We start from the raw sequence: 18,130 nt of genomic DNA, 5'->3' as shown, positions 1-18,130 counted from the left end.
TCTGCTGTTCAGAAAGGGACTGTAAAAGGGTGAGAAGAGACTCACAGGAGAAAATATCTAAGACTAGGTGTCTGTAGCAACAGTAATTGAATGATTCCTAAAAAGCATACAGACAGCCAGACGACTTTCCAGTTTTAATTAAAAAAAAAAAAGTAGCTATTCTACATCAAGGAAACAAGTACAAATTATAACATGTGAAAGTCAAACAAAATGCAAAATGAAGCCATCTGAATGAGCTACTGCTGTCCAGAGGCTGTTTGTGTTTGGCTCCTGAGTTTCTACAGTGGCATTCTTTAATACATCTGTTTCAGGAGATGGTATAGAAGGCGTTGCCACAATGTAAGTGTGTAGAGGTCAGAGAACAGTTTGCAGGAGGAAGTTCCCTCTTGCCAGCATGTGGGATCTGGAGATTGTACTCGGGTCCTCGGGTTTAGGGGCGGCACCTTTACCTGCTGAGCCATCTTGCTTCTTTAACAATTCCTTACATATTTGTAATATAATGTAATCATATTATCTCATTATATTCACCTCTATTACCTACCCACTCCTTTCTCCCTGCTCCCTCCGTATCTCAAAGTGCTACCTGCCTACCTTCTTGTTATAAGTGACTGTCCTCTGAGCCTACAAACTTCCATCTAGTGGAGTTCAGCTATACCCCCTTGTGAAACATCGCTGTGGCTGAACCTCATAGAAGGGTAGAATAGGTTCATATCACCTAGCAACACTGCATGTTCTCTGGGAGAAGGGCTAGATTATATAGAGTCTGGGGGAGACCAGAGAAAGAGCTCCATGTGCAGCTATGGGGAAACCCTCACTGGTGTTAGTTATATATGGCAACTTGAAGGGCAAGCCAACAGGGAAATGACTGTCTGTGTTTTATAATCCAAGACAGCTAGCTTTCTCTAGCTCAGTGTGATAAATATTAATGATGGCTGCACAGGTGTAGACAGAGACTAGTGATGGCCATAGAGGTAAGACATCACAGACCTGTGGCCACACCAACTAACTTCAAAAGTTGAATGAATTGTCAGTGACTGAAGTACATTTTCAGAAGACTCACTATCACTCCTGCTCCTACCAGGATGAGGAACCTGTGAGATCCAAGCAGAGATGAACATTGTTTGCTCCAATCTGGAGCTAGGGGAAGGTCCCAAATGTAGTAGAGTTTGAAGATCATAGACACTGAGACCTGAGGGATAAAATCACAAGGAAAAGACAAGTCTACAGACATCACTCTGGGCTCCTCATCACTCAGAGTCAGGGAAGTAAGGTGGAAGAAGCAAGAAAGCTGAGAGAAGCCACTGAATAGAGCCACCTATGAAGAGAGTGCAGAGCTGGGTCCTGTGGTCATAAGCCATGTGGGGATCAAGGGAGGGGCTGGCTATCAGTCTCAGATGCTACAGGTTCAGGAAGCAAGGGTGCGGGTTGAGAATGACTCTGGGATTCAACTGAGTGGCTCAAGTGGGTCTAGGAGCATGGAGGGAAGACATCTCTGGTGAGTGATGAAAGTTGAAGTGAGAGGGTGAGAGAGAGAGAGAGAGAGAGAGAGAGAGAGAGAGAGAGAGAGAGAGAGAGAGAGAGAGAGAAAGAGCGTGTGAGCATGGTAGCTGCTAAAAACACTTTAGGGAAATTTTACAGTTAATCAGAGCAAAAAATAGACCAGTTTCAGGAGGTGGCCATATTCTGTAATCATGGGCCACATCCTGTAACATTAGGATGCCGCATGCACCTGTCTGTGAAGGGTATCTCATGCCCAATGCAAATGCCACTGTCATGACCTCATATCTTATGCTACTGGCACTGCCATGTCATCTCTACCGCATGGAAACCCACAAGAACTCATGGGATAAAATGTCATTCTATCTCTTTCTAGCTCACTTGAATGCCCCTCTTTATTTAGCAATCTATCTTTATCCTTCTAGCACCTGATCCATCTTTGCATTGCTGCCCTCCTGCAGATCCAGTGCCCTGCACACACAGTCTTTCAAAGAGATCTACTGGAGAGGGAGTGGTCATGAGCAACAGATGGCTGGCCTTATGAAGGACCCACCGCTCCTCATGGCTTAATTTCCCTGTGTATAGAACAGGCCAAGTAGCATTTTCTACCTAGTTCTTGTGATTGTTTTGTTTAATAGATCTTCCAAGAAGCAAATAAATGCTATCCATAGTGAATAATGGTCTAAGTGATGCTGTGTTGGCTAGTTTTATGCCAACTTTACACAAACAGAAGTCATCAGAAAGGATGAAGTCTCAAATGAGAAAATGCCTCCATAAAACAGTGCAAGTCTTAGGGCGTTTTCTTAACTAGTGGTTGTTAGGGAGGCCCAGCCCAGTGTGAGCAGTGTCACTACTGGCTTGGCGCTCATGGGTTCTCTAAGAAAACAGGCTTAACAATCCATAAGGAGCAAGCCAGTAACCAGCACCATAGCCTTTGCATCAACTCCTGCCTCCAGGATTTTGCCTTATTTGAATTCTTGTCCTGACTTCTTTCAATGATGAACAGAAATTTGGAAGTGTAACCCAAATAAACCCTTTCCTGCTTGGATCATGGTGTTTCATCACAGCAATAGTAACCCTAACTAAGATAGATGACATCAGAAATTGTTCACTGATGAGTGAATTCACTTCAGAGACCCTGTCTACTGTTACTGGATACCCTACTCCATGTCCCACTGTGACTCTCCTTTTTCCTCTTCTTGCAGGGCCTACAGAAGGATTCTAAGCTACATAGCTCTGCTGAGCCCTCATGCTCTGTTTCAAAGACAGATCAGAGCATATATTACATGCTCCCCCACCCTAGTACTCAGAGATCCAGACACACTGAAGAGATGTCGGGAGCATCATTCTCATCTGAACATCTTTGTTCTCTATGAATGCCCATGCTCAGAGATTTCACATCCCCATAGGCAGTGGTTACAGACTGCTGTATGTAAATATCACACTGGGTGGAAATTATTCAACATTGAAGTCAAAGACATAGGGTCAAGTGTGTGCCCTTTCACTTTTCTAACAATGTGACATCAGGAAAGACATTGTTCCCTCTATGTCTTGTTTCCCTCCTGTACAGTGAATGTCAAGATTCCTACATCTCAATGATTCAATGCAAGTCAGTGAGGACACTGTAGGAATCCTGATGAAGGGAGAGGGTGGGTATGCTGATTCTTCCTACTTGGAGACCTTGGTCCACAGGCTCAGTGCCATCTCCATATATATGGCACCACCCCCACCTGAGCCTCACTCCCTGCTTGAAACCCTATAGAAAACCCCTTCCTGTCCTGACTTGCATCCAGCATCCCCTCTCTTCACTCAGACTTACCTTCTTGCAATCCCACTTTTACTCTATGTGCATTTCCTGATTGCTCTATGCCCTGCTTTAGGTAAAATGACATATAGGAATGAGAGGAGTTTGGACACCTGAGAGCTTGACCACAGGGAAAACACCTCCCCAACCCGCACCCCAAAACAATACTTGAAAACCGTTTCAACTTTTCCATCTAGGTAAGAAATCAAAAGTTCATCTGTTTTTAACAAGGTCCAGATGGTGAATGTGTCAGGCTTTGAAACCCTCATGGTCTGTGCTGCAGCTACTGCTGAGGTAGCTGACCAAGTAACACACTCCCCTTAAACACCCTCCTTCTCACACTCCTTCTCTTCCTCTTTCTCCTATGCTTCCTCTTCTTCCTCCTCTTCCTTCCTCCCTCTCTCATCTTCCCTTCTGGAAGCCTACTTTTTTCCCTACTCAACTTCCCTCCCTCAGTAACGTTTTGCACCTCCAGAATCATGTATTAATATTTTTACAATATTCTGAAACCCAGACTTGATGACAGTCAAGCTATTTTTTAATTACCCAGTCCCACAGATTCATGTAAAAAGTTTTCACCATGACTTTCTAGGTGAAAAGTCTATTTTTTAGTGGGTCAGATGATAAACATTTCATGTTCCGCCCCCACATGGATGCTGTGGCAAATGCCCAACTCTCCTATTTAAATCTAATAGGAGCCATGAACCTTCTGCCAGTGAGCACACATGGCTGTGTCCAGTAGAACATTATTTACAAACAGGCACCCCTGGGCTCCAGTATATCAAGCTATGCTCTAGACTATTTTTATATGGTTTCTCCTCCTCTACAGCTATTGAAGCTCCTAAGCCTTCAATCCTGAGACATTATGTCCATGCCCATTATGGGGCATCCCCTCCTGTCCCTGTCTGTGTGTCCATGCCTCTTGCCTTTGAAGGTCCATGGCTTTCCCCCCATGATGTTGGAACTTTATATTATTTGAAATGAGTTCAAAAAGGCAGAAGGAGCTTATGATCTTCCACATGAACAGCAAACAGGTAGTAAAAACAAACAAAAAAGTTGCAGTATAAACAGCTGAAATTCCCATAGTAACCTCACCAACTGTGGATTAAAGCACTATACCAACATCAATGATGTGTTCTAAGAAATCAAATGGAAGTTCCCGGGAAAAGCACCTGTTGGTCACACCTTCTCTTTTCTCAGAAGGGACAATGGAATCTGCTTTAGTTTAAGGTAATGGGATATTTCATAAGGACAGAGTTGCACCTTGAAACATTGAAGGGCAACTTTAGAGTTCTTATCCAAAGAAGATGGCATTGACTCAGTTTCCCTTCGTTTGCAGTCTAACATAACTTTAAACCTTGGCAATGGTGCTAGAGACAGCCAAGGAGAACTTGAGAAAGTGGTGACAAGATGACTAATGTGATAGGAGTGCCCAAATTGAGGAATAAGACAGAGACAAACTACCTTCCCCCACCCCTCATCACCACACACACTAAGGAAGGAGCCACAAACACACCCATAACCCATGGTGCAAGGCAGCCTGTGACCTTATGATCTCTGATCTCTACGTGGAGGAGGAGCCCTAGAGTACCAGGTCACCAGATAGGGCTGTCATGGCAGAACAGTCTTTTGACTATAGCAGGAATCAATGGCTATAAAATATTGTTCGTGTGTGTGTGTGTGTGTGTGTGTGTGTGTGTGTGTGCGTGTGTGCACGCATGTGTGACTCTCCCCTGATGCCCAGAGTGTACCCTAGCCACACTCTGATGTTTGGGACTTAGTTTTTTCTTTGACAGCTTGTATGATGCTTGTGTGAAGCAAAGTCCTCGCAGGACCAGTAGAGACTCGTACATAGAGGCTTTGGCAAGCACAATTCCTTTTCTGTAGTTCACTGAGTGGGACAAGATAGATAATTTCATCAACGGGTTCACTGATTTACAAGAGGACAAGATTTTGGCTCATAAGTGTACAGATTTGATCATTAACCAAGACAATGGTTAGATACCTTGTTGTATTAACTGACTGTGGCTGAGGGGTAACAGACAATTTGACTAAGAGTGACAGACTAACCTGGTGCCTGAGAGGTTCCCATTTGATCAAGTGACTGGTGTGATGACAATCTGGCCAGAAACCTGAGGACTAATTAGATGACTAGGTAAGTGAGAGGTGACAGCTTGACCTGTGACTGGGGAATGTCAAAATAAACATGAGTGACATGTGTACAGGTGATTGACATGGTGACAGATTGGCCAGGTGACTGAGAGGTAACAAGATGAACAGTTAATAAGCTGAACAGATGACCCTTGGGGCTAATGATGACCTGGGTGGTACACAGTTTCCAGCTAGAAATCCTAACTGACTGAACCAACCTTCTTTATTGCCTAAGGATGCCCAATGAGCTATGCCCCTGACTCAGGGAGGAGCCCTACAATAGAGCTGGCCCTGGTGTTGTGAGTTCAAGTAAGTTCTCCTCCTCCCACAAGGATGTATGTATGGGACAGATGGCCTCACCCCCTAGCCTGGGCAGTATGAGAGAGTTAGCCCTGAGGGTATGAAAATAGGTAAGCTTGCCCTGCCCCTCACCTTGCCTAGGCACCACTGTAGAGTTGACCCTGGTGGGGGTGTGGGGGAGAGCTAGCCCTGAAGATGTAATAATGGGTGAGCTTGCTCTGCTCCTTGCCTGGGTAGTGCTGAAGAGCTGGCCCAAGTGGCATGGGTGCAGTGTGGGAGAGGTGGCCCTGCTGGTATGAGCATGGGAGAGCTGTCAGGCTACCACATCAAGGGCTTTGAGTTGGCCCATACCAACATCTCCATCATCTATTAACTGCTGGAGTGTGTGAAGAGGCTGGTCCTCCAGAGCCAAGGCTTCAAGATCTCCATGACACAGGACAACAACAGGATATCTAAGAGGAGTCCCATTGAGGATCTACTACTAGTATAGTAGAAGTCAGAGGCCTCCTTGAACAAGACCAATGACTCACTGAAGTGTTTGTTTTCAAGAGAAGCTGTTTGGGCAAGAGGGTATATACTGTATGGCACAATGTGACACACCAGAGCTTCATGGTGAGATGTTTTGTCTTCTTTTGGGGGCAGGTTGCGAGGACACAGGGTAGATATGGAAGGATGGGGAGATGAATGAGATTAGGGTGCATGATGTGAAATAAACAATGAATCAATAAAAAGGTTTTTTATTAAGGTCCTTGATTGCCTTGGACTTGAGTTTTGTGCCACATGATAAATATGGATCTATTTGCCTTCTACACGCAGGCATTCAGTTAGACCAGCACCATTTGTTGATGTTGCTTTCTTTTTTCCCATTATATGGTTTTGGCTTCTTTGTCAAAAATCAAGTGTCCATAGGAGTATAGGTTTCTTTATGGGTCTTTGTGATACCTCCAGAAGTTCTTTTAGTGTTTAGGATTGGTTTTGCTATCCTGGATTTTTTTTTTCCATATGAAGTTGCTCTTTCAAGGTCTGTGAAAAAATGTGTTGGAATTTTGATGGGGAGTGCATTGAATCTGTAGATTGCTTTTGGTAAAATGGCCAATCCTACCGATGTTAATCCTACCTATCTATGAGCATGGGGGAATCTTTCCATCTTCTAATATCTTCTTCAATTTCTTTCTTCAGGGACTAGAAGCTCTTATCATACAGGTCTCTCACTTGTTTGGTTAGAGTTATACCAAGATTCTATTTCCTGTAGCCAGGCAGGACGTCCAGTGGAAGGATAAGGACACCAACTCACAAAACTTTCAATCCAAAATTTGTCCTGTCTAAAAGAAATGCAGGGACAAGATGGAGCAGACTGAAGGAATTTCCAACCAATAACTGGCCTAACTCAAGACCCATCCTATGGACAAGCACCAGTCCATGACATTATTAATGATAACTCTGTTATACTGGCAGGCAGGAGCCTAGCATAACTGTGCTCTGAGAAGCTCTACCCAGCAGCTGACAAACAGATACAGATACCTACAGCGAAACAGTCGATGAAAGTCAGAGAACCTTATGGAAGAGTTGGGGGAAGGATTGTAGGCCCTGAAGGGGACAGGAACACCACAGGAAGACCAACAGAGTCAACTAACCTGGACCCCTGGGAGCTCTCAGAGATTGAGCCAACATCCAAAGAGCATACATGGGCTGAACCGAGACCCTTGGCATATATGTAGCAGATGTGTAGCTCAATTTCCATGTTGGTCCCCTAACAATTGGAGCAGAGGCTCTCCCCTAAAGCTGTAGCCTGCCTGTGACACTTTTTTCCTTAACTAGGCTGTCTTGTCTGGCCTCAGTGGGAAAGGATGCACCTATTCATGCAGAGAGTTGATGCCCCAGGATTGGTGGATATAGGGGTAGGGGTGCACCCTCTCAGAGGAAATGAGGAGGAGAAGGAGGAGGGACTCTGTGAAGGGCAGACTGGGAGAGGGCAGCCTTTGGTATGTAAAAATAACAAAAAAGTTCAAAATAGAAAAGAGAAGATAGCAATTTAGGAGATACAAGATAGTAAACAGCATTATTCCATGGCTCCTGCATCAGTTCCTGCCCTGACTTCCCTGGATGATGGACTACTAGCTTAAAGATGAACTAAAACATTTCCTCTCCAGGTTGCTTTTGGTCATGATGTTTTATCACAGCCATAGAAACCCTAAGACAAAAATTGATACCAAATCTTTTTTCTGCTGCCCGCTGATACAGATATAGAATGTGTGGCTCCTTTTCCAGTATCCATGCCTACCTGTGGGATGCTGTGTTTTACTCCATGACAATAGACTAAACTTCTGAACTATATGCCAGCCAAAAGGCTTAATGGACCACACTAGCAGGAGCATGGAAGACAGTGATGCTGAGGGTGATTTGAACTGTGGAGGTCAGGCTTATATTTGGCAAGGAATGTCACTACTTTTTGCCCTTGTCTGAAAACTCGGCCTGATGATAACTTGAAGAGTTTTAGGTTAATTGCATTGGCAGAAGAGATTTCCAAATAGCCTAGTGTCAACTGTGCCCTTTGGTTATTAGTAGCCAGTCTTATGCAAATCTATAATAAGAAGGAGCAAAACGAAAAATAAATACAAAATATGTAGTTTGAAGCAGAATACACTTTCTGGGATACCAGGAAGTGTAAACAGATTAAAGAAAAGCCTGATACTAAGTGGACTAAAGGGGGTGGTGACCTCAGAGCAAAACCCCACCTAGCCAAGATTCTAACTTATGAAGAAGAATTTTTAAAAAGTGAAAAGTAATTTTTAAAAAAGCTTAGGAGTGCTTGTGTTGTTGTACACCTTTAATCCCAGGACTCAGGAGGCATAAGTTGGCCTGTCTCTGAGTTCAAGGCCAACCAAGCTTGGGCAGTTAAGAAAACCACTGAAAACATAAATCTGGTGAAAAATGTATTTCAATAAGGGCTCCATGTTCCAACCCCAGCAAGCAGCAGCCACATTCTTCTTCAAAATATCACAAGAACAGTCTTTAGGCCAGTTAATAATGTTTTTTCTCCTCTGAAACCTCTTGAGCAAGGCCATCATAGTTTACATTGCTCTCAGTACCACTCTTGTCCCTGCTGCTACCAGTATGGCCCACTAAACCCCATTAAATTGTTCAACTGCCTTTCTAGTAACATCCTGAAGTCCACATTCCACCAACAAGCAGTATGGTCAGACCTGTCACACCAATACCTGATTCTTAGTACCAACTTTTGTCCTAGCCAGTGTTCTATTGCTGTGAAGAGACGCCATGACCATGGCAACTCTTATAAAAGAAAGCATTTAATTGGGACGTTCTTACCATTTCAAAGGTTTAGTCCATTTTTTTTTATCATAGTGTGAAGCATGCAAGTAGACATGGCACTGGAGAAGTAGCTGAGAGTTCTACATCCAGACCCACAGTCAGCAGGAAAAGAGAGTGACCCTAGGCCTGGCTTGAGCGTTTGAAACCTCAAAGTCCACCTCCAGTGACACACTTCCTCCAACAAGGCCACACCTCCTAATCCCTCTCAACTAGTGCCACCTCCTGATGGCCAAGTATTCAAATATATGAGACTACACAGAGGGGGGGGCATTCTTATTCAAACAACCACACTTATGGTATTTTACCACAGAGACAGAAACCGTAAAACAGGGACTATAATCTCTCTGCTTAACAATGAGCCACAGAAGGAACACAGACAAGGACATCTGCCTCTGAAACCCTAAATAATTCTCTCCAGTGTCTTCTGGATGTTTTCTCCACTTGCTGGTCTGTATAACCCGCTCTGTGTGGTCCACACCAGGGACAACTGAGGAAAGAAAGTAAGTACATTAGGAAGGTCAAGCTGGGGGGGCCACATTTTACAAAGCCAATGGAATTTGTTCCTCCCATTCTATCCACTTATTCCTGAAAACCCACTTGCTAGATACACAGGGTAGTCAAAGTTCCAACCAGTTCCTTTATCCCTCCCTAGGGCAGCTAGAGTCTTAGTTAATTCCATATAGAACTTCTTAGTCTTTCCTTACAGTTTTCCAGCAAAGAGGAACCTCTCATGATGTGCTTCTGCCACATACTCATTCATTTATTCATTCCTTCATTCATTTATTCATTCCCTCATACTTCACCCTACAGGAATTCACCCCCCTCATTTCTTTGTAGGGTCCCTGGATCAAGAGCCAAGATTCCAGCTGGTGGTGCCCGAGTCGGTGACAGTTGAGGAAGGCCTGTGTGTCCATGTGCCCTGAAGTACCTTGTTCCTTATTCCTCAAGGTTCCTCTGTTAACCCCTTGAGCCCTGCCTCTGCCAGACTGACTTTTGAGCACATTCAGAAGCTGTGGATTTTCAGACAGCATCTAATTTTCTGATGGTGACAGTGGAATGGGAGGAAGCCACAAAGAAGAGACGGGAGCCGGAGGTGGGTTCTTCTCAGTGAGTGTAGCCCAACATGTGGAAAGTGGAAGTGTTTAATCTTCAAGTTCTGTGACAGCTCCAATAGCATATGTGTGGAAAGTTCCTTCTCTGTGGTCAATTACTCTCTGCCTGACTTTATTACTGGGGTTCCAGTGAGATTTCTTCTCAGTCCTGTGACACCATAGTCTTCGACTCTCACCCATGACAGGAAGCGTCAACCACCCAACCTTCCTTCCCCTTTTACTTGTAGGAACCTAGGACCATTCACTGTGCTATGCTGTGGCCACTGCCGCTGTTCTTGCTGTGTGCAGGTAAGTGTTGCGGGGGTGGGGGTCTTGAATAGCGGCTGGTGGGACAGAACCAAGATACCTCTCATTTCTTTGCAGGCTCCCTGGCTCAGGATTTAGAATTCCAGCTGGTGGCGCCCGAGTCAGTGACAGTCGAGGAGGGCCTATGTGTCCATGTGCCCTGCAGTGTTTTCTACCCCTCCATTAAGCTCACTTTAGGACCTGTGACCGGCTCCTGGCTCCGGAAAGGGGTCAGTCTCCATGAAGACTCTCCAGTGGCCACAAGTGACCCCAGACAACTAGTGCAGAAGGCAACACAGGGCAGATTCCAACTCCTTGGGGACCCACAGAAACATGACTGTTCCCTGTTCATCAGAGATGCACAGAAAAATGACACAGGAATGTACTTCTTCAGAGTGGTCAGAGAACCTTTTGTGAGATATTCTTACAAAAAAAGCCAGCTGTCACTGCATGTGACCTGTAAGCAATGAAGTCACCTGATAGTATCTTAAGAGGCCACAAGGCCCAGTGTGTGTGTGTGTGTGTGTGTGTGTGTGTGTGTGTGTGTGTGTGTGTGTGTGTGTTGGAAGACTTGTACCTCATCCTTGGTAGATCCCTCACACAGATGCTGGGCTGTGTGAAGGAAGATGGTTGTCCTGAGGGAGAGTCTGCTGTCCAGGGAGTTTTTGAGTATCTACAATTGCTTATATCTCTGCCTTTCTGTCTGTGTGTCTGTGTGTCTGTCTCTTTCCCTTCTTCCCTCAGCTCTATCACGGACTCCTGACATTATAATCCCGGGGACCCTGGAGGCTGGCTATCCTAGCAATCTCACCTGCTCTGTGCCCTGGGCTTGTGAGCAGGGGACACCCCCTACTTTCTCCTGGATGTCAACTGCCCTCACCTCCTTGAGTTCCCGAACCACAGACTCCTCCGTGCTGACGTTCACACCTCAGCCTCAGGACCATGGTACCAAACTCACCTGCTTGGTGACCTTCTCTGGAGCAGGTGTCACTGTGGAAAGGACCATCCAGCTCAATGTTACCCGTGAGTGTTGCGTCAGGAAACAAGGCTCTGAGTTTAAGGCAGGGGTTCATGGTAGCTGTGTCTTGATGGCCTGACTATTTGTGAGTCCTGGAAACACACAGGCCCAGTCTTTCTGACTATGATGTCTTGACTAGTTATGGGAACTCCTGTCTTGCCTTGTCCTCAGCTCAACTCAACATGCAAACTTTTTCTCTAAAACATCTGTACAGAATCCCTAGTTTCATGCACAGGTGGGGAGAGTTGTCATGGAGTGGGAGAGCAGGGACTCTTGAGCTTAGCCCACAGACCACCTCTCTTCACACCGGAGACACTCTTTGCTACAGAATCAGCGACCCCCTCCCCATCCACAGCCTACATTACACCTGAGCCCACAAACTCCTCAATCCTTTGGACCATTTCTGGACATGGACTTTTGGCTACTGCTCAAATACAGCTGGGTCCCATATCTGAATCTAACAGTTAATGATAAACAGGTCTTAAGGAAAGTGTGGAGAAAGGTGCCTTTCTCATGGATAGGGATGAAGTGGTCGGTCCTCACCTATGGAGTTCAGGGCAAAACCTTTATATCTTGTTTGGGTTTTGGTGCTAGCAACTGATCCTGGGATGAGCCCTAAGCCACACTCCAGCCTCTGAGAAGTGCTGTGGAGTTCTGCTGTCAGGGGGACTTTGGAATTCCATGGTTGTTTTTACACCTATAATTTTACTTTACATAAATTCATTCAGTATTAACTTCATCAGTATATAATCTATACAGTATTAATTTAACTTCATTAGTAGATTTATCTATACAGTGTTATCATCACTAACAACTGCCATATAATAAGGAGCACACTATGGGACCTTTGCATGTCCCCAGATAGAAACTCTGATCTATGACAATCACTTCCTGTGCTCCTCTGGCAAACACTGACCTGCTCTGGTCTGTACGCATTTGCCTCATCTGTACTTTTTACAAAACTGGAACCCATGGAAATGTGTCCTTCTGCATCTGACTTGCTGTTCGCCAGCATCCTGTACTCGGGTCTCATCTCTGAGGTACACAACAGTATTGCATTCCTCGAGGATCCAAACTGCACCCCAGTGTTGCACAGACCACACTTGCTCATCAGCCTGCCAGAAGACACTCTGGAGTCATTTCGGCTCTGTATTATTGGGTACCAGGCTTCAGGAGCATGTGTTTGTGTCTGAGAGTATGTCCCCTCTCCTGGGCACACAGCAGCAGGGAGATTACCACCAGGGAGAAGGTAATTCTGTTTTTCATTCTAAATGTGCAAAGGTTTCCGCAGTGAATGTTTACCACAGCCTCTGAGAGCACACAGGAGCTCCACACACGCCACATTCCCACCAGTGGGGTCACTTCCCTTCCTTAGAAAACACACCCTGTCACTGTGCACAGAAGTGTCCCACTGTGGTTTTCATTTAACTGACAATGAAAGAGATGGTGTTCTGTTCTCGATGGTCATTTCCCCATATTCTGAGAAGTTCTATCTTGCAATCGTGCTGTTGTTTATGGATTGCTTTGTTCCCTGTGATGTGGGCAGCGAGAGACTGTTCTGTCTGCTGGGGAGTTGACTCATCACACCTATGTCATCAAGGAAGTTTGTTACTCAATGTATTTTGTTTTTAAACTCTTATGACTGTCAGTCAAGACACCAAATATCCTATCCAAGAGAGGAAGGATTTGGGCCGTGGTTTTCCAGATGAGCCCAGCCCAGTGCTTGTGTTTCTGCAGGGAAATCAGGCCAGATGAGAGAGCTGGTCCTGGTGGCTGTGGGGGAGGCAACGGTCAAGCTCCTGATTCTTGGGCTCTGTCTCGTGTTTCTCATGTGAGTACTGCTCCTGGGTTATAATGGAGGCCTGAGGATGACAGGAATGGGGGATGTGAAGGAATCTGCACAGAGCAAATGAAGCAGGGGTGTGTGGGTAGGGGACTGCACATGGGCTAGATGTCTGTGCTCAGCTCTGGTGCATGTAGTGACCGATTCACTTCAACAATGAGGTGGTATGGCTGGCCATGTTTATTTTGTCTCTGGCCAGAGCATAGTAGAGGGCAGTGTTTTACACAGCTCCTCAAGTGCCCACACTTCAATCCTTGGTTTCCTCAGTGTGATGTTCTGCAGAAGGAAGACAACAAAGCTGTCAGTGCACATGGGCTGTGAAAATCCTATCAAGGTTAGTCACACGGGGCCCACACATTCCACGTCTCTTTCATGCCCTACACGAGATAGCTGTATTGGGACCTGGCTCAGCCACCCAGAGCTACTCAGAGCTCACCTTCCTGCTGGTACCATCTCTGTGTAGAGTCCAGTATGGATTTCTCTTGTTCTTTCCACGCCTCCCTCCATGAAACATCACGTAGCCACTCTTCTGCAGGCTTCAGCCCACCTTTACTCACTTCTCCACACTGACCCTTGTTCTCTTTCTCCCCTCACCTCGTTCTATGGCATATGCTTTATTCTCCTCTCCTGGTAAACATCATCAGAGGCAGGAAGCGATCACATCCTATAATCACTGCCTATCTCCAACTGCATCTGATGCTGTGACTCCAGGATGTTCCATACACAGGTCTGTGACAGGCACCTCATGCCTGTGTTAACAGTACTGCCATGGCACCTCCACCACATGGAGACCCACAGTAGAAAGTGGGCCTTGGGGAAACTGCTGTTCTTTAGTCTCTCGCTGGTTCACCTACATGGCAGCTATGCTAGCAGTCACGTTTTGTTTTCCCAATCTGCCTTCATCTCTTTACCATCTGAGCCAGAGCCTCATTGCTACGGCGCTGCCTTCCTGTGGACCCAGTGCTCAGTGTGCATGGTGTGACTCAGGCACATCTGGGGTGGAGTAGAGAGCACGAGATGGGTGACCTTAGGAGGGACCTCACCCTTACCAGTGAATGACCAGTGATACTTCAGGACCATTTGTGGATCAAGGGCCTTATTATAACGACTGCTCTGCACAGACCCTCTCTATCTCCCTGAACCTACTCCTTGTGCCCTGCCGTGGGACCCTTTTCTGTCCTCTCCACACAGGCTCATCAGCAGGACTCCAAGGTGCACAGCAATCCTGAGAATCCAAGACCCTTACAGAAGGACTCACCTCAGGAACAGAGCAGTGTCCACACTAAGATTTCCTTGGATTTCATGGGAGGGAAGCCTCAGGAGTACTCAGAGATCTAAATGCACCAAGCTTTGCTCTCCTGTGAAGAACCTGTGTCCTCTATGGCTTCCTGTGGATAATTCCTGCATCCCTCTGATCCCAGAGTGGGTTATGCTGCTGTGTGTGAGTCTTACACTCAGTTGACATCATCTGACTTTGCAATAAGAGACCCGGGACAGAGTCTGTGCTCCTTCATTTATATCCCCACAAGTTGTTCCCTCTATTTTTGGTTTTTGTACTCAGTATAATGATCCCCTACCTTCTCCTCCTGCCTCACCTCTTTCTCCTTCTCTCTTTCCACATCTCTTATATGGATGAATATACACATGTGTGTGCCAAGGCCCTTGCCCATGAGTAAGTACATGTATGAAGGCTAGAGGTCAAAGTTCAGTGCCTTCCTCTTTTTTCTCATCATTATCACTCTTCATCATCACTATCGTCATCATTATTATTATTCTGACACAGGGTATGGTGGTTTGAATAAAAATGGCCCCCATAGGGCACAATTAGGAGGTGTGGCCTTGTTGAATAGGTGTGGCCTAGTTGGAGAAAGTGTGCCACTGGGGCTGGGCTTTGGGGTTTTAAATGCTCAAGCCAGGCCCAGTGTCACTTTATTTCCTGATGTCTGCCAATCCAGAAATTGAACTCTCAGCTACCTATCTATCTAGCACCATGTCTATCTGCATGTTGCTGTGCTTCCCGCTATGAAGATAAAGGACTAAACCTCTGAACCTGTAAGCCATCTCCAATTAAACGTTTTCCTTTATAAGAGTTGCTGTTGTCACAGTATATCTACACAGCAATTGAACCCTAACTAAAGCACAAGCTCTCCCTGAGCCTGGAGCTTGCTGTTTAGGCAAGACTGGCTGGACAGTGAGTTTCTGGGGTCACCCTTTTCTGACCTCCAATATTTTGATGAGAGTTATAGACTGTCATATGTAGCTTTATGTGAGTGCTTTATTGCTAGGGCTCCTTTCTCTCTTGCTCAGGAACCTCACCTTTCACTGGCCAGGAAAGAGGGAGACTTGGAGTAATAACACTTTTATTGAATCAGGAGAAGAGAGTCACACTAACAATAGGAAAATCTTTTACCCAAGCAAATATGCACAAACACACATACATTTATACACACGTTCATACCTGCACATTCATTATCTCATACTTATTTGTTGGGTCTAGCAATCTGTCTCTGTCTCATCAACTTACATACTTACACACGCAAATAGTTACACACACACACACACACACACACACACAGAGAGAGAGAGAGAGAGAGAGAGAGAGAGAGAGAGAGAGAGAGAGAGAAACGGGGGTGGGGGGGCAAAGGCCTCCATGAGCAGGAGCAGGTTTTATTGAGCTAGTGCAAAAAGAACTCACTCATTCTGGATGAAAAATAAGCTCCAACCTTTATTGCTCAGAGAAAGGGAAAAAACACTTCTACTCTTTTATTGCTAAATAAGTTAAATTAAATGTCTCATTGTAAGAACCGCCTGCCTGCTGATTTCTGCTCTCCCTGCAGCTCCTTCTCTTCTTAGTCTCAGCTTTTTCCTCCTCAGCCCCTGTTGTATTCTGCTGCTCCCATATCGCTTCCACTCTGCTTCTCTTCTATTTTCTCCCTACGTCTACTTAATTCTGCTCTCTGTTTTGTCTCTTCTTGTCTGCTCAGCTCCTCATCCCTGTAAAGTTTCTAGTTTGCTTCTACTCTCTTTCTCTCCATTCTTCTTCTGCCCTCTACCATCTGCCTTGGTTTCTAATTCTCTTTTTGTATTCTGTGTTCTGTGTACTTAGCGTCATCATTCCTAGTTTTGAATATTTCCCAGGATACATGATTTCATGGCATTCCAGTAATCAAGAGTTCACCACAAATTTAAAAATTAATTTAAGTCATAAATTGAAGAAGAAGTTTACAACAGAGATGTGTACATGTGTCCCATTAAGACTAGTTATCTAGTTAGACACTCATTATCTGTCACTTGTTCTACAGGTTCATAGAGAGTCTAAAACTATATAATTCTTATGTCTAAGTTAACACTGAAGTTTTATATAGATAAACCCAGTCAATATTTTATCTTCTGTCCTTGCACCTACAATAAATCATTTGTTATTTTACAACCTTTAGTTCATTATTATTATTATTATTATTTTGCCTAAGGGAATGTATTCCTAAATAGTAAATCTGTATGCCTGTTTTCCATCTTGTGCAATTAGCTCATGATATGAGAAGAGAGTCCCAGAATTTCAGAGTCCCAGTTGCAGCTATCATATTACAGAGGACTCTAATTGCAGTCCTTATTGTAAGGGCTTAATAATTACTAGTATAATCTTTGGAATTCTTATAGAATCATTGATAGAAGGGAAAAAATCATCTATCTTTCTGTATAGCAACACTACAAGACAAGTACTATTTGATAATCTACAGAAAACCTGCCCAATAGGTAGGCTAGTGTGCAGAGATTGTTAGATTAACTTAATAATGACAGGAAAGGTGTATTGATAGCAGGAATCGAATCCTGAGACTTGTCCCTCTGGCCTTGCCTCCAAGGGCTCATCATCTCAGCTCCACAGTAAACCATTTCTAGAAGATCACCTGCTAGCCTTTAACCTCTCCTAGATGGCTCCTGACAAATGTCTCACTCTGAAGCCCAGACCAATGTAGAACTCATGGCAATCCTCCTGCCTCAGTCACCCACATGCTACTATTACAAGTTTGAGTCACCATGCCCACTCCCCTGCCTGGCTTTCTTCATTGTGCTGTTATTCATTTATTTTTCATTCATATTTCTCAAGGCTTATTTTCTTTTCTTTGTGTGTACGAGTGCCTGCATCTATGCCTACACACCATGTGCATGCAGTGCCCACAGAAGTCAGAAGAGGGTGTCAGACTCCCTGGGACTGGATTTAAGGACAGTTGTGACCTACCATGTGGGTACCGGAAATCAAACCCGAGTCCTCTAGGAGAGCAGCCAGTAAATTTAGCTACTAAGCTATTTCTCCAGCCTCTCCATTCATGCTTTTCTTAGCTGTTTTCTCTAATCTTAAGTGCCATTAGATTTGGTTTAAAAAGAAAATACAATCTGTGGAATACTGGTTATTCAGGAATAGAAAGAATAGAAGGGTTTTAAATTGAGATTTTACATTCTTGTCTTACATCATACAGCTAAAATGCGTCCTAACTCTACAATCATTTAAAACTTACTTTTTTTTTTAAACATTAAAATTAAATGAAAGAGTTTTCTTCTTAACATCCCACATGGCTCACTGGTTAAGAGCATGTAATGTTTTTGTAGAATATCCAAGTTGGTTTCTGTTACCCGCATGAATTGGCCTAAAATACCATGCAAACTCCAGCTTCAGAAGGTCTGACGCCATCTTGTGGTTTCCCCAGGCACTTGGACTCACACTGCACATGCAAGCACATGCAAGCACGAATGCACACATACACAATATATATATATATATATACTTTTAAATT

The 18,130-nt window shown here is 44.7% G+C and overlaps 1 protein-coding gene across 3 annotated transcripts; it reads left to right on the top strand.

Annotated features, from left to right (window-relative positions):
* The first annotated feature begins 6,115 nt into the window (after positions 1-6,115).
* Cd33 (CD33 antigen) lies at positions 6,116-16,141 on the top strand. 3 transcript variants are annotated; one of them, XM_006540590.3, is made up of 8 exons: positions 6,116-6,364; positions 9,920-10,175; positions 10,422-10,482; positions 10,558-10,938; positions 11,224-11,502; positions 13,235-13,328; positions 13,608-13,674; positions 14,532-16,141. In XM_006540590.3, exons 2-8 carry the CDS (start codon positions 10,125-10,127, stop codon positions 14,676-14,678), a joined length of 1,080 nt encoding a protein of 359 aa, XP_006540653.1. In that variant the 5' UTR covers positions 6,116-6,364; positions 9,920-10,124; the 3' UTR covers positions 14,679-16,141. The 3 variants fall into 3 exon arrangements, with proteins under 3 accessions (XP_006540653.1, NP_001104528.1, NP_067268.1); NM_001111058.1 differs by lacking the exons at positions 6,116-6,364; positions 9,920-10,175 and adding an exon at positions 13,985-14,067 and having other exon boundaries at positions 10,369-10,482; positions 14,532-16,084; NM_021293.3 differs by lacking the exons at positions 6,116-6,364; positions 9,920-10,175 and having other exon boundaries at positions 10,369-10,482; positions 14,532-16,084.
* Positions 16,142-18,130: the final 1,989 nt, after the last annotated feature.

This window comes from Mus musculus, chromosome 7 (assembly GCF_000001635.26).
Source record: "Mus musculus strain C57BL/6J chromosome 7, GRCm38.p6 C57BL/6J".
NCBI lineage: Eukaryota > Metazoa > Chordata > Mammalia > Rodentia > Muridae > Mus > Mus musculus.
This window is presented reverse-complemented; position numbering and strand designations above follow the sequence as displayed.